At 38.4% G+C, this 19,769-nt stretch overlaps 1 protein-coding gene across 13 annotated transcripts in view; it reads right to left on the minus strand.

The window, feature by feature from the left end:
• Positions 1-19,769, minus strand: part of LOC128620648 (calcium/calmodulin-dependent protein kinase type II subunit beta) — a 74,042-nt gene that overhangs the window by 16,998 nt on the left and 37,275 nt on the right. For 3 of the 13 annotated variants that reach the window (XM_053645870.1, XM_053645869.1, XM_053645871.1), the window contains exons 11-15: positions 19,010-19,093; positions 18,544-18,586; positions 17,056-17,142; positions 9,436-9,473; positions 1,787-1,855 (exon numbers count right to left, since the gene is read on the minus strand). In XM_053645870.1, the coding sequence (XP_053501845.1) occupies positions 1,787-1,855; positions 9,436-9,473; positions 17,056-17,142; positions 18,544-18,586; positions 19,010-19,093 (321 nt within the window). Of the gene's footprint in view, positions 1-1,786; positions 1,856-4,344; positions 4,378-9,435; positions 9,474-17,055; positions 17,143-18,543; positions 18,587-19,009; positions 19,094-19,769 lie in introns of all 13 variants that reach the window. The other 10 variants (XM_053645874.1, XM_053645876.1, XM_053645878.1 and 7 more) reach the window with 7 other exon arrangements.

Below are 19,769 nucleotides of genomic sequence, written 5' to 3' on the forward strand. Positions count from 1 at the left end.
AAATAGTAGGTGTTAGCAGAGATAAAACAGTGAGAGAACGCAGAGGAATAGAAGAGCAGTCAGAGTTAGTGTGAGAGAACTTAAACTCAATGAATGGAGGTTATTAACTGGCCATGATGCTCTGGTTTATAATATAAAAGAGTTAAAGTTTTACAGCAGAAGAGCTAAAGCCAGTCAGAAAAAATAAACTCTAGCCTATAAGACTAAAATGACTGAGTAGCTTGACTAGTACAAGTAAAGTACATCACCAATGTCAGCATTACAGGGCCTTGGAAAATTACACCAACATTTTAAGAACAAACTGTTAAGCATGTTACCCAATGTCCATAAATCCAACAAATCCCTTGAATAGGACTAAATTGTTCATTAAGTATATATATTTATTCTGATGTAGTAGTTTTAGAAATAGTGGTTTAGCTTTGCATCTCATCTATTATAGATACAAATGTTACTACTGTCCATAACTTAGGGATTTGGGGTTCTATGGAGCAGTAAAAAGGCAAACTATTTTATTTTATACCACAGCAATGTTGAAGTTACAAATCTGATTATTTTTCTATAACAGTACAGCTCTGGAAAACAATACTGTTATCATCCATCCATCCATCCATTTTCTATACCGCTTATCCTACACAGGTTTGCGGGGAGCCTATCCCAGGGCACAAAGCGGGGGACACCCTGGATGGGGTTGCCAACCCATCGCAGGGCACAAGTGCACACTACGGATACTTTGGGCATGCGGTCATCCTACAATACACGTCATTAGACTGGGGAAGGAAACCCCTGAAGCACGGGGAGAACAAGCAAACTCCGTGTACACAGGGTGGTGGTGGGATTCGAACCCCCGACCCTGGAGGTGCAAGGCAAACATGCTAAACAATCAATCATTAATATGATGAAACTTTCTCTAAGGAGACATTTATTTAGCATTAACGGAAGGAGTCTCCAGTGTCAGCTCTTTTTGTTACAGTCAGAGGTTTTCCAGCACATGAAAGTCTTCAGGACAGAAGAAGTTGCCGTTTAAATAGACCCTGGTGAGGGAATGGCTGCTATAAGTCATTCTTTAACAAGTAAAAACTGCTGTGGTATAAGAGGAATAAAACATTTCAGGGTTACAGGGTACCTATTACAAGAAACCTGTTGATTATTTTCCTATTTCAGCACACCCCATTGTGCTTTATTCCTTACATCTAAAAATGAAAAACCTTTTCACATGCTAATCCAGATATTTACTGATTATTCAACTTGTAATGTTAGAAGCTGTAGAATTACTACCTTAAAATTCAAGCCCGATTGCACATATTTACTTGGCACACCGAAGCACAACATCATACTTGCCATTGATAAACTGATCAAATAAAAGATGCAAAAACCACAAATACATAAACATATGTATATATGGAGATAAACATCAAAGTCAACGTGATGACCATGGGTTAACTATGGTGTACGTCTAAAAACCCAACAGCTCTAGGCTCACAAGGTTTGCTATCAAAAACATTCTCGCTCTCCTTCATGCAAAAACAACATCCACATGGTAGACCCAAAGGTCTTGTTAAAGTGTTCATATCAAAACTTTAAAGAAGCATTAGATAAAATCAAAATGGTCTGAGGATGGAAAGTAGATAAACGTTTTGCTTTGTGAGGGACACATCATATAGAGATATGGGCAGGGACAGACAAGGAGAGACAGGCGGGATGGATCAGAAGAAGAAAAAAAACAACAACAACAAAAAAACAAACAGATGGATTGTGAGAGGAAAAGAGAGAAAAAGGAGGTAAATACCAGAGCAGGAGAGGGGACGTTCCCTTTGGGACTGGTGACTATGCTGTTTTTCGTGCTGTTTGACTGTGGCTGTGCAGAAAACACAACAGTGTTATTAAAAAGGGCTACAGAGAAAAAGAGAAAGAGAAAAAGAGAGAGAGAGAGAGAGAGAGTGTTGCAGATGACCACAGACTTGGGACCACCCAATGCTTCAAAATCGTATTTGATTCTATTATAGCCCAGAAAACAACCTAAAATGGCTGATTATCATTTTGTAATAAAACTCATAGTGCTCACACTAGAAATGCATCGATACCATTTTTTCCCCTCAGATTGAATACGAGTGCACTCATCGATACTGAAATGATCGATACTACTTTCGTATTAAGCAGTCAGGGAATTATGGAGCATTTTATTCACCTCTGTTTTTGTTCGTTGCTGCAGTTTTCTGCCAGCGATGAACTCCTTGTGCTGGCTTTTATATTACTGCTTTTAAACACTTTAATAGGTAGTGTGAGGGCGGCCAACCTGTGTGCGCAGAGCAGTACAGGCAAGTTTGATCATTAAAATGAGCGCAAGGTGCCGTGAACTGCACCTTGACTCGAAAGCAAAGTGTAGATGCTGGAGAGTGAGGGGGGAAGCGTGTGTCTCAGTGCTAGCAGAAATTAACTTCTCACTCACTAAAGTTTCTCTGGATGCGCTTTTCTCTGCTCCATGCATGCAAACACCTTTATGTGTGCACAATTCACACCACCTTACCCCCATTTTTAACGAGCATGATTACTCGCTGATACTGCTCTGCATGCTCCGCCCTCGTGCTTATGCTCCTACTACTAATTGACTGCTTCTGTGCATGTTAAAGACATTGTTAAAGAGAACTTTGTCCTTTGGCCAAATGAATACAGAGTCCCAGTAAAAGCCTTCAGATGAACTAATCCACACATTTATCCGAACACAACCTCGAAATATGAAATCCCGAAAGACACAAACTAAGGGAGTCTCTGTAGAGTAGTTTGGGGTTGGACTATGTCTTCTCTAACATCTGAATTAAATTGAAAAAGTCTTTTTTAAGCCACGCACACAGCTGGTTAAACACAAAAGCACACAAAAGTGAAAAACAAGACATTCATCAGCTTGACATCACAGTAAACATGTCACAGTAAAAACTGATACATACATGAATACAGTGGCTTAGGGTTCATTTCAACTTTGGAACACACACACACACACACACACACACACACACACACAACTCATCAAGTTTTATGTATGTAGACGATTCCAGCATAGCACACAAACTTTCCAAAGAAACAGGACTTTTTGATTCCTTACCAGTGCAAGTGCTTATATAAGCTATATACTGTACGTATACATAACATATTACTTCTCATAATTATAATTCAGTTAATTATAACTCAGTATCATGGCAATGTTATAACAGTGTTTTAGGGCTGTTCAAAAAAGTACAAATACAAGATTTCGAGAATAAGTTGTAATATTTCTAGAATAAAGTTGCAATTTTTTTAAAAAAAAAAAAGTCATGATATTTCAAGAATAAAGTCATAATATTTTGAGAAAAAGTCATATCATCATGAGAATAAAGTATGCAATATTTCAAGAATCAAGATATTTTGAAAAGAAAGCCACAATGAGACAAGGCTTATATTTATCAAATGAGTCCAATAAAAATGTATGTGTGGTTGTATCCACATTGCTGTTTCAGAGCCTTGTAGATTAATGCAGTGTTAGATACTTATTAACCAACGAGAAATAAATGCAGGCATCAGCGTGAAGAAAAAAAACTGGTGCAAATTGAACCCAGACAGCAAATGCAGGATTTGTTCTCATTTGAAGAGCTCGTGTTCAGCAAAGAAGACATACAGGTTGTTGTTAGGGTTACAGGCGTTATAGCCTAGCACGTGATGATAGCGGATTTCGACCTTCTCCCACAAATGTCCACACTTTGATGACACAGGCAAAGTCAAAATATCTGTTGTGGATGTGCATAATTATTATTTTCTTTAAATGGCCATTTTGGGACACAGTGTCAGTTTATTGATCAATTGGACACACAGTTCCACGAACACTAAAACAGTTTCATTTATTCTTGTTAGAAATTAAACAGTTACTGTAGGAACATTTATGAGGCTATGATAGATACAGCTAACAAACTACTAGGCTGCCGAATGAGAATTTCCTTTTTAATCCAGATTAAGCCTAGATTTTGCTTAGATCTTACCACATTCTTAAGCCTTGTCAGGAATGATTAGCCATGGCCACAGTAGAAATGGCTGAGTAAAAACCTATAGTTGCCTATGAATTTAAATGATGGTATTTCTAAAATGCCATTTTCGCCAATGACTTTAGCAACTAACGGCAATCTAAACAGTATAGGCCATTACCTACTAATGTTTCTACAGGATTACTAACCAGAAATTTACAGGACTTAAAAAACAGGCTCTTCTCAAAGGACAGAAAAAAAAGAATGAATAAATCAGTTGTTGAATGAAGTGATAACAGGAATAAATAAATAAAAAAGATGGGAAATGATAAGCAAATATAAAAAATAAGATCCTCACCATGTACTGAACGGTGGAGCTGGATTTCCGTTTCTGGTGTGATTGAGGGAGTAATGGAAGGACAAACAGGGAGGGGGGGTGGGGGGAGAGAATGGGACAGTGAGTGTGAACATGAACACTGTGGATGGAGTTAATGCACGTGACTTGGACAAATTATTAGTGGACATTAAAAGGATGAAGAATATAGGGAAAAGGAATAGACAGCTAGAAAACTATAGTTTAAAAAAAGCAATATCTGGTGGCAATGCAAGCTATACTGTATTGGTATTTTCCTTATACATCACTGATGTGACCATTTTTCCGCCAAAGAGTGTTTTGTATGCTAATATGAAAGCTTGCATAGGTTACAGCATGCAGATAGCGAGAGCTGCCTCTGCCTGCACTCCCCTCAACATCTACACACCCTAATAAACTCTTTTTCTAGAGGAAAACACTGACTACTATACTATTGTTTAGAAGCATTATTAAATTAACTGTGGCCTTTCATACACTAGCAACTACAGATCATTTTGTAATTAAAGTCAAAACCGTTTGCACAATATTGAACTGAAATAACTCTTAATTACACTGTATTGAATTTCTGACTGCTTGAAATCTATAGGAAGGATGATCTATATGCAGGGGTGGAAAAAGTACTGAGAAATTATACTTAATTGAAAGCATTGATAATGTGTTAAAACGTCAATTAAAAGTGGAAGTATCCAGCCACAATGTACTATGTAAAAAAGTTTTTGCGCTGTATCAAAAAGTAAAAACTAAATATTTTAACTGATGAAATTAAATATATATATATATATATATATATATATATATATATATATATATATATATATATATATATAATGTTTCCATGTGAAAAGTAACTATTAGATGATTTTTGTTTTAAGGCAACTACGGTATTTTGACTGAAATCTGACATCATCATAGTCAACGTAAGCTTGCTTGTTATTTGCATAAAGAATGCTATGAAGCTTGCTAATGAATTCATTAGAAGTAAAATATCCTGTAAATAACCAATATTTACCATTAGCTAGAATTTGACTTGCAGCCAAGCCAATTTATGTTAGCTACTAGAACTGATGCTAGTTTAACCTGGCATTAGCAAAGAAATCAGGCTAACTTAGTTAAATATAGCCAGTTAACGTTAGCAAGGTAGCAAAATTTACCTCAACATGGTTTTTTTTTCCAAATTAGATTGAGTTCATGCCTTCTAAAGCGGTAAAAGAGACTCCTCATTTTGTATGAGTCTTTGCTTATTCCAGCATATTGAAACAGTTTACTGAGGTAGGGACAGGGGGACGCACTTCCTCCAGTTCAACACTGTAGCATGGTGGTTTATTCTTATTCAGACGCAAACAGATAGCTATAGCATTAACTACATTGTGTTAACTACGTAGCACACGATAAAGTCTTTTTCTTGGAAATGTAATTAAGTAGGAGTACAGGTATTCAATTTCAATAATACTCAAGTAAAGTATAAATACTGCAAAATAATACTTTAGTAACAAAGTACAATTACTCAAGTATTATTCACCCCTGCATATTTGCACAGGTTTTTTTCCCCCTCCATGTTCTATTATGATTTCAGGACAATATCCTGTTTATGGAATAAAGTATCCTTGTGGCAAAGTCATGTATGAGGTATGAGACCGATCTACTCTTGACCAACAGAAATTCTACCTTTTCTGTGTCAATGTGCGGTGCAACAATTATAATATTAATAATTCTAAAATAGTCAATGAAAAAGGGGGGGGGGGGGGGTTGGCAAGAAATCCCAAAATGTCAGAATGAAGAAGTGGGACGAGCCAGTTACTAAGCAATGAGTGAGGTGCAGTAGAGGTGTCTATTTCTGTCTCTCAGCTCCCAGGGTTCAGACCACCAGCTATTCCTGGAGCACGAGCTGCATTTCACGCTGTGGTGTCCGCACGCTCGCTGCCTATCATTACACAGCACCACACACTTAAATCTCACAAGGTGAGCGGTGGACTGAGACTGAACAAGAACGCTGAATGATTACAGCATGCTGAAGGTGTAATGATGGGAGATGAGGGAGGTGAAGTGGAAGAGGGAAGGCTAAAGAAAGCTAACAGGGAGCTCCTCTGAAAAAAAATCTCCAGGTCCTACGTGACTCATAGGCCTTCGTGACTTATAGGAGTTTCTCAAATAAATTAGTTTTCAGCTTGTCTCGAATATTTGCAGTTTCATTTCATGATGTAAATAATCATGGCCATTTAAATGGTAAATATATGCTAAATGAATAGGCATGAATAATTCTAAAAGATACAAATATTCCTTAAACGGATTAATTTCTGCATGTATACTTCAGGACACAGTCCAAAATACAAGCTATTAGTCTCTCATTGTTTCTTTTCTTCATTTTAAATGGCAATGGCATAGAGTATAATGCCATTCATTTGCTGGACATCTCAATGCAGGGTTAATTATTTTAATGGCTTTGCATCCTGCATGAGTAGGAGCTTGGCGGAAAGGGCTTTAGCAGGGTATTCTTAGACTTGACCTACCCTGAGGATGTTTTTTTTTCTTTTTCCCCCATTTTGGTCTGACATGTTTCTAACATGTGCTTCCTCCAAGATACATGACACCAGCCAACTGCATCTTTTCAAACTGCTGCTCATGCTGTGTCACAGAGCAGCGTAACACACTCAGAGGAAAGCGCTATCTGCCCTCTTCCACATACATGAGCTCACAGATGCCCACGATTGGCTAGTGTCACTGTGATTGATAGGGGAGAGAGAGCTTGCCATCCCTCTCATCCACAGATGGCTGTGGTATCATCGGGATTTGAACTTGTGATCTCATGACGATAAGTGTGAACGAACGCCTATTGCTCCAGGAAGCCCTCATGATAATGATGCATGTTATTGATGGCCACTCTATATAAGGGTGTCTGCTAAACACTGTAAATGGAAAAAAATAAAATAATAATAATAACCCAGCACAACTTCTAGTCAAGTAACAGGGTGCACAAAAGCATAAAGTGAATTCTAGAAGTGTGTTTATATTTGTCTATTTGATAAATAATGTTGTGTTGGATGCCTCCAGATATGTTAACAGTTTAAATGGACAATTTTCTGCTGGAAAGCCCAAAGAGACATGAAGAGAACATGCACAGAAAAGTCATACAGATAGTAAATCCGTGCCACCCCAGATGTAGATAAATTAGTCTATTTGGTAAAATAAGTAAATAAATAAATAAGTATATATATATATATATATATATATATATATATATATATATATATATATATATATATATATATATATATACAAAAAATGTTGGGTGCCACCTTCTACATGGACTGAAAGATTTATACTGTTTTTGCACATATCTAAACATTTTATACAGTAATCTAATATTGCCTGAATGATATCCTGAAAAGGTTGTCTGTGGAATATTGTGCTGCCAATGTGGTGTGTGAAGTATCAAGTTGCTATCCTCTTGCTCTGCTTCCTGCACTCCCTATTTAAACAGCCTATGCTCATGGTGGATGGAGAGTTAGAAAGCGCAAGCAGGAAAAAGAAAATGAGAATGCAGGGCGAGACAGCACGGTTGGTCTGTAGGCGGAAAGCTCAGCTGAATGAGATACAGCTACGATCAGGCAGCCTGATCGGAGAGAGAGAGAGAGAGAGAGGGGTAGATGGGTAGGGAGGTAGAGATAAAAAGAGAGAAAGGTTAAGACAGAGAGGGTGAACGGGCAAACATCTCCAGCTATTTGGAGCTGCAAATTATAGAAATAAGCCATGAGAGGGGGAAGAAGGGCAAAAAAATTAAGTGCACAATTTTCCCCCCATGGGCATTTCACCATCAGCATGCTACTAGATTATGTAAGGTATGATTAATGCTCGGAGTGAGGAATGCACGACTGGAGAGGATTATTTTACAGATTATTCGCCATCCAATCATTCATGGAGAGCATAGAAGAGGTTCACTTCTAATTCTGTAGCACAGGCTGAAGTGAAAGCCTAAAATCACTTCAACTGGGATTATGTGCTATCCCACCAAATGAAGCCTTGCACAGTGCATCATACTGCGTCCACATCTGGTCATATATTATTCCTAAAAAAACACTAGCCATTTTAAACCATTAGATATACAGACGTATGCACACTCTTGAATATATAGTTGTTTAGGGCAATTCCACAGAAGAACCATTTTTGGTTGCCTAAAGAGAATTTCTGGTCCATGATTTGTTACCATAATAAACTAAATCCTTCCACATAATGGTAACATTTACAGAGGGCATTGGGGTTTTTTTTTCTGTTGCACATAAAGATCCAACAATCAAAAGGTTCTCTCCAAGACCAAAGAATGATATTACTTGCACCTTTATTATTAAGTGTGTAGAATATATTTTAGTATATTTATTGCCACCCAATAAACTAGTAAAAATGGCCTAAAAACATTTATATACATTTGCACTGATTATAAATTATATGAATATGCATTATATGCACATTAAAAAAAATAACCTTATGTCTTCCTGGCCTCATGAATAACTAGCTGACACATTTAAATGCAACCCAGTCTTAAAATATACCATTACAATCAAAATGATTTTGTTCATCACTACTAGCTACTCACTACTCATATGAGCTTTGTAAGTTAAATAAATGTCTGAAATCTTCTAATGTTCTTGACTGTATGAATAGTTACTAGTTATGTAGACAAAATAACTTTTTGAAAGAGGATTTAAATGGGGTCAGAAACAAGGCCAAATTGAATCATAAATGGTCTGAGACTTCATCAACCTGACAAGTGGCACCCAACCTAGCCCAAGCATTCGTCCGTCTAATCAGACTCACAGAGACACACAGACGGTAGTGAGACAAAACAAAACAAACAACAATACAAAAAAAACCATACAAACACTGCCGACAAAAACATAACCACTGACATGCAGACTTTAACTCGAAACTGTCCAACCCCCTCCCAAGCAGGGACTGAGTGTCTTTAGCGAAGGGAAGGGACACTAGCCCGTTAGATTGAAAAAGGCGTGGTGATAAAGAAAATGAATGCAGAGAAAGAGAAAAAGATGTGTACAGTAGTTGCAGTAGTCAGATCAACCTTACCTTGACATCAGCCTTCTTGTTGAGCAGGCTCTTGGCTGCTGCAGATGGAGAGAGAGGGAGGGAAAACATGGGTACGCAGAAGAGAGAGCCGTAGTCACCATAACCAGAGTCACAGCATGTATGTAATGCTTTCACAACCAAAATGCTGGGCAATGTCTCTCCTCAGAGGGGATTAACAGGCTTTTAAAATGCTATGTGGGGCAAGTGGAGCAAATCAAGGACATACATATGTAGAGTGGTAGGGTTACGACATCCCAAAGGCAAAAATCCTTATAACTGGTACATTATGAGCAGAAAGGGAGTATTGCCTCCCTGAACCAGGGGCATGCACAATGCGGGACGTGCATCGTGCACATGCAGGAATGTGTAAACACCCATTCACTCTGTCACTCATACACGCAGTGTGAAAGCAGGGAGTAGGACAATTACGTAGGCACCATTTATACCTGGCATTAAAATCTGTATCTGGATACCTTATCAGGATTGGAAAAATGCATACTAATTGGCAGAGTGGGCTGTGATGAGAACAGGATCAAATCAGTAATCTGCCTCATATTGTGACCAGGTCTCAGGCAAGTGTAAACTATGCAAGAATGTCCCACAGATATACCCTGATGTTCATCAATTTTTAAAGGGCTTTTTCTGTAAGTTACCTACAGCACATGTTTGTAGGAATTCAAATGGACCCTTAAAAAAAAAAAAAAACAGAAGTACATGCAGATGCAGATGCAGGTTAAAATTATTGCCAGTAAGCCTTACATTCTTTACAACAAAAACATCAGAAATTAAAAATTTTCACCTCATTGTTTTCAATACTGCCAAGACTAAACTTTAAAAGAATAGTTTGAGACCACTCGGCAAAAATTCCAACTGAGTAATGAATATAAATACTTTGTGAAAGAATTCATTCACAGGTATTAGGGTAAGGTAGAGTTAACTGATGCTAGCATTGATTATGAGTAGCTAGATATGCTAGTTAACTGATATTTTGAATGTATTATTTCATATTCACTGCATTTCTTTTTCATTACTCGCTTTTCAAAATGAGAAAATTGTGAATAAATGAAAAAGTTAGAAAAACTTTTATCACCAATAGAACCCCAATGATACCTAACCTTATCTATTATGTATTTCAAGTTAACGGAGTTCATTCATAGTGAGAATGAGTGTTTTTCATTAAGTGTCTAATGTAGTTGACAGCGAGGTAGTATGGTAGCTGATATTTTAAGTTTCTTTGATTCAACTGCAGTCTGTAGTAGAATATGGCAGGCCAAAGTGTGAATGGGGTCTTTGCCTACAGATCCTCCTGACAATTTACCACAAGCCTTAGGCTTACCCCCTACAATCCCCCTAACCTTCTTCATGTGTCCATGCCCTTGCAAGCATCCCCTACTCAGAGGTGACATACTGAGTACCAGTGTGGTTACATCAGGCCTTAGTGGATTTGGGCTATGCACAAACCCTTATACACCATGATCTGAGTCAATGCAGGGCAAGTTTAGATGTATTTAGTGGTGCTCACCAACCTCCTGGTTACAATGAAAATCAAATATCAAGGGAAAAATCATAAATTTATGGTGACAGTTTGTTCTCACCTTAACCGGCCAGTAATTTTAGGCACAGATTAGCCAGGGTTTAATCAACTAGTTGGCTGGGTCCTGACCAGTAAAGCAGTGTGCGGTAATTGCAGCCCTAGCGGTAGACACACTTCTGGAATGGGCTTCACTCTGCTGCACATTACAACCCCATGGTCTCATTGGGGCAATGGACTGGTCAATATGAGGTTACTGCTTCATTTCATTCCTTGTGGATTATGTGATGCAGCATCCCAGTGCAGTGCCAATATATTGTTCAATATATATTGTGGACCTCAGAGCAAAAGTTCATGTAATCATTTACTGCTTAAGACTCTATAATACAAAATTGCTCAAATCATTTGTCACTGGGAGACACCTGGAAGTCCTCGTATTACTTTACGGATCCAGCTCAAAATTACTCATCAAGTGCCAAGGACCCTTTGAGGTCAAATGGCAAGCCAGGGAGGTCAAATATGAGGTTATGCACATGGACAGTGGAAACTTAATGCAGATTTACCACGTCAACCACCCTAACAGGGCTCATTGGTAGCAATTTCTTTTAGGAGCACTTGTACTCCTAATTACAAAAATTTTTTGATAAATTGATAAACAAGCAAGCATAAAATATTATTTTTTAAATATTTTAAACAATAAAGAGTCCTAATTAAAAGTAGACTAACACAAAAATTATCCATATTAGGAAAAAGGCTAATAGACTTCTAAGGAAATAGCGAACTATGCTTAATGTCAAATTGATATTAAGAATCAAAACATGGAACCTGGAGTTTTCTAGTGATATCTGGCAACCCTGAGTTTAAATGAAGTGAATGCGCTGTGTATTAGAGTGCTGAAGAGAGTGAAGGAGAGCGGCAGCGTACTGTATGTTTACAGACTGAACAGTTGCTACTCTTGATTATGATTGGTGAGGAATTATTTAATAAAGAAGTTTGAATTACACCCACCTTGTAGCGTTAACATTATTATTAATCTAACGCTGTCTCTACTCGAGCAGGTCACAGGTGCAGGTCATCAATAAAAGACGGTGGTTTGAGAGAAGCAGATGATGTACAGAGTTACTCTCGTCATCATAATAGCTTCTCCGCAGTATTTACACACTTGTTCGTTAGACTGTGATGAAAATCAGTGTGAAAGTAACTGTTGCGTGGTGTAGATCCATTTTGGAGTTTTAGTTTTTATTCCGATTGTATTATACAACTAAGAACAGGTCACTCGCACCGGTGCAAATAAATATTTTTTCACAGTCGCACAAACAACTTTTCAGTTGCAAATGTGAGTGAAATGGTTGCACTGTAGAGCCCTGCCTAAAATAGATTTTGATAGTGCCTGTTGCTATGATGTGTTTTACTCCACAATTAGTCACACTGGCCTCATAGAACACCACCACATGTTTATGCACAGGCCACTGAATAGGTTGACTGAAAACAAGAGAAAAGTGCTTCAGAAAGATTATATGACTGGAATCATATTATCAGTGGAACTTGGAAATGTGATTGTACCCAAATAGGATGGGTCAATCCGGTTTTGTGTAGATTTCTGCAGGGTGAGTACACGTTTCAAGTGTGCCGCATATCCAGTGATGCACATTGATGAGCATATAAAAGGTTGGGCTTGGCTTGCTTTAATTCAACACTAAATTTAACTAAGAGCAGATTCCTTGTCTCCAGAAAAAAAATACAGCTTTCTTGAGCCTGTTTGGTTTACACCAATTTACTGACCTTTTTTGGGCTCTTTGGAGCACGTTCAATGGCTTATAAAGCATATTTTGTGGCCTCACTGTATATATGTGAATTGCATAAACAGCATTTGCGGCCATCCCTGGAGTCCTCGAGATAGAAACATTATTAGTACCACGGATAATAATGGTCTTGCTTTTCCTCCACAAAAAAGTAAGAGTACAGAAAGTACAAGAAACTCATCTCTTGTGGCCCTACACCTTTATTATTTGAATTTAGCTTAGTTTAGATGTTTCAATAGCAGCTGGCCGATTTCCTGTATATCCACAGATTTGCATATTGAGTGGGAGAAATGAGATCCGATCACAAAGCAGACAAGAATGCACATAAATTATGACTCATTACCCAGATAATTATATCCAGATACACATTGCACGTTAATGCATGGTGTAGATGGGGCTGTACAGTGTAGTCTCAGAAAATCTTCAGAAAATATATCCCTGGTAGGCAATTATAATAAAGACACCTTTGTCAAGCATGAATGTAATATTATAGTAGCTGAAAAACAACTAAATGAAATGAACGTGTTGAGAATGATTTCTTCACTACAATTGCAGTGAGGTAAAGAGAAAGCGACCATTCCACAGGTATCTAAGCCTCGTTCTTATTGAGATGGAGTGAGGACGAGCGTTAAAGAAGGAAAAACAGAAAGAAAGAGAGAGAGAGAGTGACAGACTCCTTACCTTGGCACAGATTTTAGAGGCAGAGAAGGCAAGACAGAAAGGGAGAGATTATGAGAATGGATTAAGAGTGAGAGATAATAAAAGGTTTGCTCGGAAGACCTTTGGTCGTTGAAAGAGGGCAGGGGGTTCAAATGCACGTGGACTAGGGAAAGAATTCTAAACAATGTGAATTTGCACGTTGTAACTATAAAACTAAGCTACTTAAAGGAATACTAAAAATGCTAAAACAGGTAACAAGGTGTGATGGCTAAAGGAGACCAGCTATCGGGATCTCACGTTGCTTGCACTAATGAGGTTAGCCATATTAGCTTTTTTGGGTATTCCTTTAGGAAAGCACAAGAAGTCTTTTCTAATGACATCCTTTCAAGCCCAGATCCTCTTGCCAAGCCTTAGTAGTACCTGGAGGTAACAAATTTCATATCTTCCCCAAATAAACATCTGACCAACAATAAACACACAGTGACAAATACGTTACACAGATAATTCAACAAAAGCTAGAGAGGAAAGGAAGTCAGTCAGAGCAGAGAGTAAAAGAGAGAGCACCTAGTCCTTGGTGCTACAGCAAGTTGAATAGAATGTAACAGACACACATGGCTTTACACAGGGCACGAGCAAAATACAAAACAGCAATAATATAACTATATGGGAAATTGTTCAATCAATGGACCCTAATAAAAAACATTACCTATATACACTCAGGTCCGTAAATTTTGGGGCATCGACAAAGTTGTTATAATTGTTAGTGTTTAGCTGTCTACCTATATTAGAGTTGAAACTAAATATTAAATATAGCCTCAAACATATTTTCAGCTTTAATCTGAGCATATTTACATCCAAATTGGGTAAACGTAGGAATTACTGCACTTTTTTTTATGTGGTCCCCTTATTTTTTGGGCAAACTAACAGTCACAAATTAAATTGTCATTTTAATACTTGGTTGAAAATCCTTTGCAGTAAATGATTGCCTGAAGTCTGGAACTAGTAGATATCACCAGACGCTTGGTTCTTCCCTGGTGACACTCTGCCAGGCCTTTGCTGTTGGTGACTTCAGTTCCTACTTGTTCTTGGGGCATTTTGCCATCAGTTTTGCCTTCAACAAATTAAATGCATGTTTATTTGGATTCAGGTCAGGTGACTGACTTGGCCAATGCAAAGCATTCCACTTCTTTGCCTTAAAAAAAAAAAAGAGTTGGGTCATTGTCCAATGAGATTTGAAGGACTTGGTGGAATCTGAGAAGATAACATAGCCCTATACACTTCAGAATTCATCCTGCTGCTTTTGTCAGCAGTCACATCATCAATAGAGGAACCAGTTCCATTGGTAGCAATACATGCCCACGTCATAAGATGAGGTGGTATGCTTTGGATCATGAGCGGTTCCTACCCTTCTCCATGCTGTTCTAGAACTGTACTGTATTTTTTTTTTAATGTGTTTCCAAACTCTAATCTGGTCTTCTTGTTTTTTGAGGCTTGTGGCAAACCTTCTGTAGTCTTCTCTTGATTGTTGGCTTTGACACACTACCTCCTGGAAGCTGTTCTTGATCTGACCAAATATTGTGAAGGGGTTTTTGTACACCAAGGAAAGAATTCTTCTGTCATCCACCATGATTAACAGCAACAGACTCCAAATGCAAATAAAATGAGTAGCCAATTGTCCAATTACTTTTGGTCTCTTAAAAAATTGGTGACCACATATAATTTAAAAAAAGTGCTGTAAATCCTACACTGTTCACCCAATTTGGATGTAAAAAGCCTCAAATTAAAGCTGAAACGCCAATATACTGTTGTAAACAGCTAAAAAAAAAAAAAAAACTATAACTTTGTCAATGTCTATATATTTACTGACCTGACTCATCTATTATGTGTAATAATATAAACATAACTAATATCCAGTCTGGAGTTCAACTGTATAATATTAGCCTCACACATGGTGTCAATTATTAATATTGTAGTTACAAAACCTTCTAGATCGAGCATGCAATTTAACCTTCAGAAAAGTAAAGGAAACTTAACTGAGTTTAAAGCACACAACTGATCTTAAACCATGTGGCATTATGTATTGCTACCCTCACATTGAACCCCCTCTCCTTAATGCAAAGATTAAAGTCTTCTCGTTCATGCAACATGATCTGAGACACCTTCTTCTGCATCACAAATGCATGCATGCGGCCCCGTGCAGCATTCAGCAAACCAGGCACAGGAGCACTGGCAGGGAAAAGAGACCTATCAGGAGAGAAGTGACAGGGAACCAGAGAGGGACAGAAAGAGAGATAGAGAAAGTGTGTGGGTGGAGAATGAAGGCAGAGAGAGAGAGAGAGAGAGAGAGAGAGAGAGAGAGAGAGAGAGAGTGCACAGCTGGAAGATGGGCAAACAGCTAAAGGACAGTGATGAAGGGACAGTGGTGATGAGTGCAAGACGATGGAGCATGCTGACTACTGACAGAACATATTACGGAAAAAGAAGATAAGGAAAGAGAGTCATAGTATGTGGTGTGTGGTGAAGAGAGAGATGACTTAAAATAGGACAGAGATGTGTGGAGAGACACAGACTATGTTTACATGCAGCCTAATAAGCCATTAATAATCCAAATAATAGCTACCTTGATGTAAAAGGTAGAACAGAGTGAAGCGATTGAGGCAAATCAGAAGAAAATTTATAGTTGTGAAAACTACAGACTTTCTAGCGGCATCGCTTCCCACCTCTGATCTGATTGGTCAATAATTAGAGAATGGAGAAATGATTAATTCTGAGATTAATTCTGGTAGTTCTGTTCTCTTTCTCCCGCATTTTCTCCCTAATTTTGCTCTTGGCTGATTCCCACCCTCCAACGAGCTCTCCCCTATCATACGACGGCTACCATGTGCTTCCTTTTATACATGTGAAGCCAGTCAACCACATCTTTTCGAATAAAACAGTCTAAATAAAACATTTGCACATCATTTTGGTAAAATATATTTACGTTTCGTTAAAGTCGAGTTGTGTTTTTGTTCAACCCCTGACATTATTGGCCTGTTTTTCAGTAATACAGTAATTACTATCATGTATTCAGCAACTAAATGAAGTTATATGGGTACAAGGGTAAGGACTGTAAGTCTCGACTTGCCACTGAGTCCTGGAAGTTCAACATTAGCGACTTTTTACACAGTGACAGGACTCTTTGTACGCAAAAATATTTGGTGTGTATTAAATGGAACTTTTAATACAGGCAACATTAGAGTTTAGGGTTTGGGGAAAAAACTCATATATTATAACTTGGAACAGGAATTAATTAATTTAGTTGGATTGCCAAGAGTCTTCACATGTAAACATCACAACCACAAAGCAACAGCACAAAAGACATAGAAACAGTGGAAAAACAGTGACAATATGACAAAAAGGCAGAAACACGGGAAGTGAAACACAAGTTGATGAAGTATAACAAAAACAATTGTGCGCCATTCCAACTTCAGCCACACGCTACAGTTCACAGTGCAGGTGTCAATATAAAACAGCTGTGATCAGGACATGCTAAAGGCTCCATGCTGAAGTGTGGCCTCTGAAACACCAAAGAAAGATGAAAGAGAAGAGTGAAAGAAGAGAGAAGTAGGCTCCTGTGAGGAAGGCTACCTTGTTCCACCAGGCCGGCAGCAGTGCCGGCTGCAGCAGCAGCAGCCACCGCCGAGACCGTGGCCGGAGCTGTGGTCTGCCGGCCCACTGCCATAGATACACACACCCACCGTAAACACACCGCACAGAGAATGTGAGAGAGAATACAAGAGGAAGGAGAGAAGATCACTGTGTTAACTTGCAGTTTGAACCGCATTAGACACGGTCATCAGAAACATGCGATGATTTTAAGGCACCGCTCCTAGGAGAGATTCCTTGTGCTTAGTAACAGTAACTCCTATCACAGTGAGACAAAAAAAGGATTCGTTTTCTTCTCAGGGTTTTGGCTATAAAGCATTAGACCCAAATGGTACAATACAAATAGTACAGTCATAACATCAGGCATGGATTTCAATACTACATTCCTACTCAAGTATATAGAACTAATATTACAACCCCACTGTACTAAATGGATAACAATTTAATTATATTCCCATGTACAGCATTAGATCTTCAACATAACTGACTTAAGACAGAATATATTAAATGAAAAGAAGAAAAATATGGACAGATCAGACAGATTTTTCCGAATAGCAACAATTCACATGATTTCTGAGTTTCATTCAGACTGTAATCACAAAGTAAAGGCAGCCATTTTGTTTTCATCCAAACTATCAATGAGGCTACATGCATTTGGCAAGTTTATATTAACACATATTAACATGTGTCTGAGTGATGCTTGGACACTCCTCCACCTCCTCTCCTGCTGACACACCCCGCAGGATGAGGTAATTACAGTAATGAGCGCACAGAGAGCGAGGGATAGAGAATGAAGAGGAAAGGACAGAGAGAGACAGACATAGAGAGAGAGAGAGAGAGAGAGAGAGAGAGAGAGAGAGAGAGAGAGAGCTCATCCAAAAGCTTCCTTAGAACAAACACTGTCGCTTCCGCCCACCAACCTGCTGTTTGAAGTGTGAGTGTTTGAAATGTGGGATTGTGTGTGTGTGTGTGTGTGTGTGTGTGTGTGTGTGTGTGTGTGTGAGTGAGTGTGTGTGTGAGTGAGTGTGTGTGTGAGTTGCAGGAGTGTGTGAGAGAGCAGATGCTTCATTAGAGCAGACATAAATCACATGTTATTAGAAACGCCAGTTACTGAACACATTCTGGTACAGAGGCACACGCCCAAAAACCCTCCTTCCCTACACGACCGCTTTTCCAGGCCCAGCGTATGAGCCTGCTAAATATCCTGGAAACGCATGCACAAGAAGCAGAAGCAACGGAAAAAAATGTTATGACGTTGCTTTGATTTTGGTTCTATATTAAAGTGATACAATGTGTGTAACACGACCGTCAATCAAGCTAGTGCATCACTTCTTTGTCAGGAATCCTAAAGAAGGAGTTTTCATTATATTTCTTTTGTGCTTTTTAAAAAAAAAAATTTATTGGGGTTTCAGATGAGTACAGATAAATGCTCCCAGTGGAGGTCATGCTTCAGGATTAATGTTTGCTTACCAGAGAAGTTGCGTGAAACCAGCATGGTGGTCAGAATGGCTCCCTGAAAAGAAATTCACAGAGCAATAAGTTACAGGATAATCGCAATGCGGAAAAAAACAACCTTCTGCAGTCAGCGCTTTTCCATTGACGCAGTACTGGTGCCTAATGACAAATAAATCATTCTGCACATTTCCACTTTAAAACCTGCTTGGTTCCAGGCTTGAAGACGGTATCGTTTTATTACAATAACAGCTTTAACAGCTCATTTTTATCATACATTCAATTGGAACTCCTGAGTCGTGCTTTTGTTATATCAATCTAAATCGATCTGATTTTGGATGATAAAATACATTATTTTAGAAATAAAGTACAGTATTTTGAGCTGCACAGGTTCATTACTAAACTTCGACAGCTCTCAGGCAGTTTCCTGCACCAGGACGTTGTCAATGGAAAAGGAGAAATCAGGGAGGACAGACAGCCAGACCTTGAGTTTTCTCCTGGCGTTGAACTTCTTCAGGCACTCTACTGTCTCTTGTCTGTGCATCATGGAGGCCACAGTCGAGCGTTGCTGTAAAAGAGGGAAATGTAATTAGACAAGTGAGATAAGCTGTGTCTCAGTTATGCAAAATGTTTGTAATGTTTCTGATGGAAATACATATTGGAAATAATATATAACTGATACATTAGCATGTCATTTACTGACAACATACAGTAGACCGTTAACCTGTAGTCAGTTGTATGCCCTTCAGAAATGTTGGCACCCTTCATAAACATTAGCAGTATATTTTTTTTGTGTGTTCTACAAAACATAGACATTGCAAAATATTGATTTAGTGTTTCTTTAGTCATTTCTGTTTTGAGATGGAAGTATGCTTGGTATATTATTTTATCTATGGCCAAGTCTTAAACTCCTGGCTTATGCAAACAGGTTTTGGGCTGTAATATCCTGGTACATAACAGAATTCATGATTCCATTCGTCTTCACAAGAGCCCCCAAACCACCTGCCACAAAGAGCCAGTTAACAGAAATTTAATCACAAAAATCAACTAAACTGTGTAATTCTGAAACGGTGTTCTTTTTCCCCTTTTCACTTTGGTTTTATTTGGTTTGATTGAAATATAAGGACTCAAAAAGCCTAACAGTGCTATTGATCAACTCCATCAGTGCTTTTATAATAATCAAGTGTGTTCAAGCATTTCTGACTGCTCATCTGTTTGCGTCTGTAGACACAATCTTAGACACT

Source organism: Ictalurus furcatus, chromosome 16, assembly GCF_023375685.1.
Source record: "Ictalurus furcatus strain D&B chromosome 16, Billie_1.0, whole genome shotgun sequence".
NCBI lineage: Eukaryota > Metazoa > Chordata > Actinopteri > Siluriformes > Ictaluridae > Ictalurus > Ictalurus furcatus.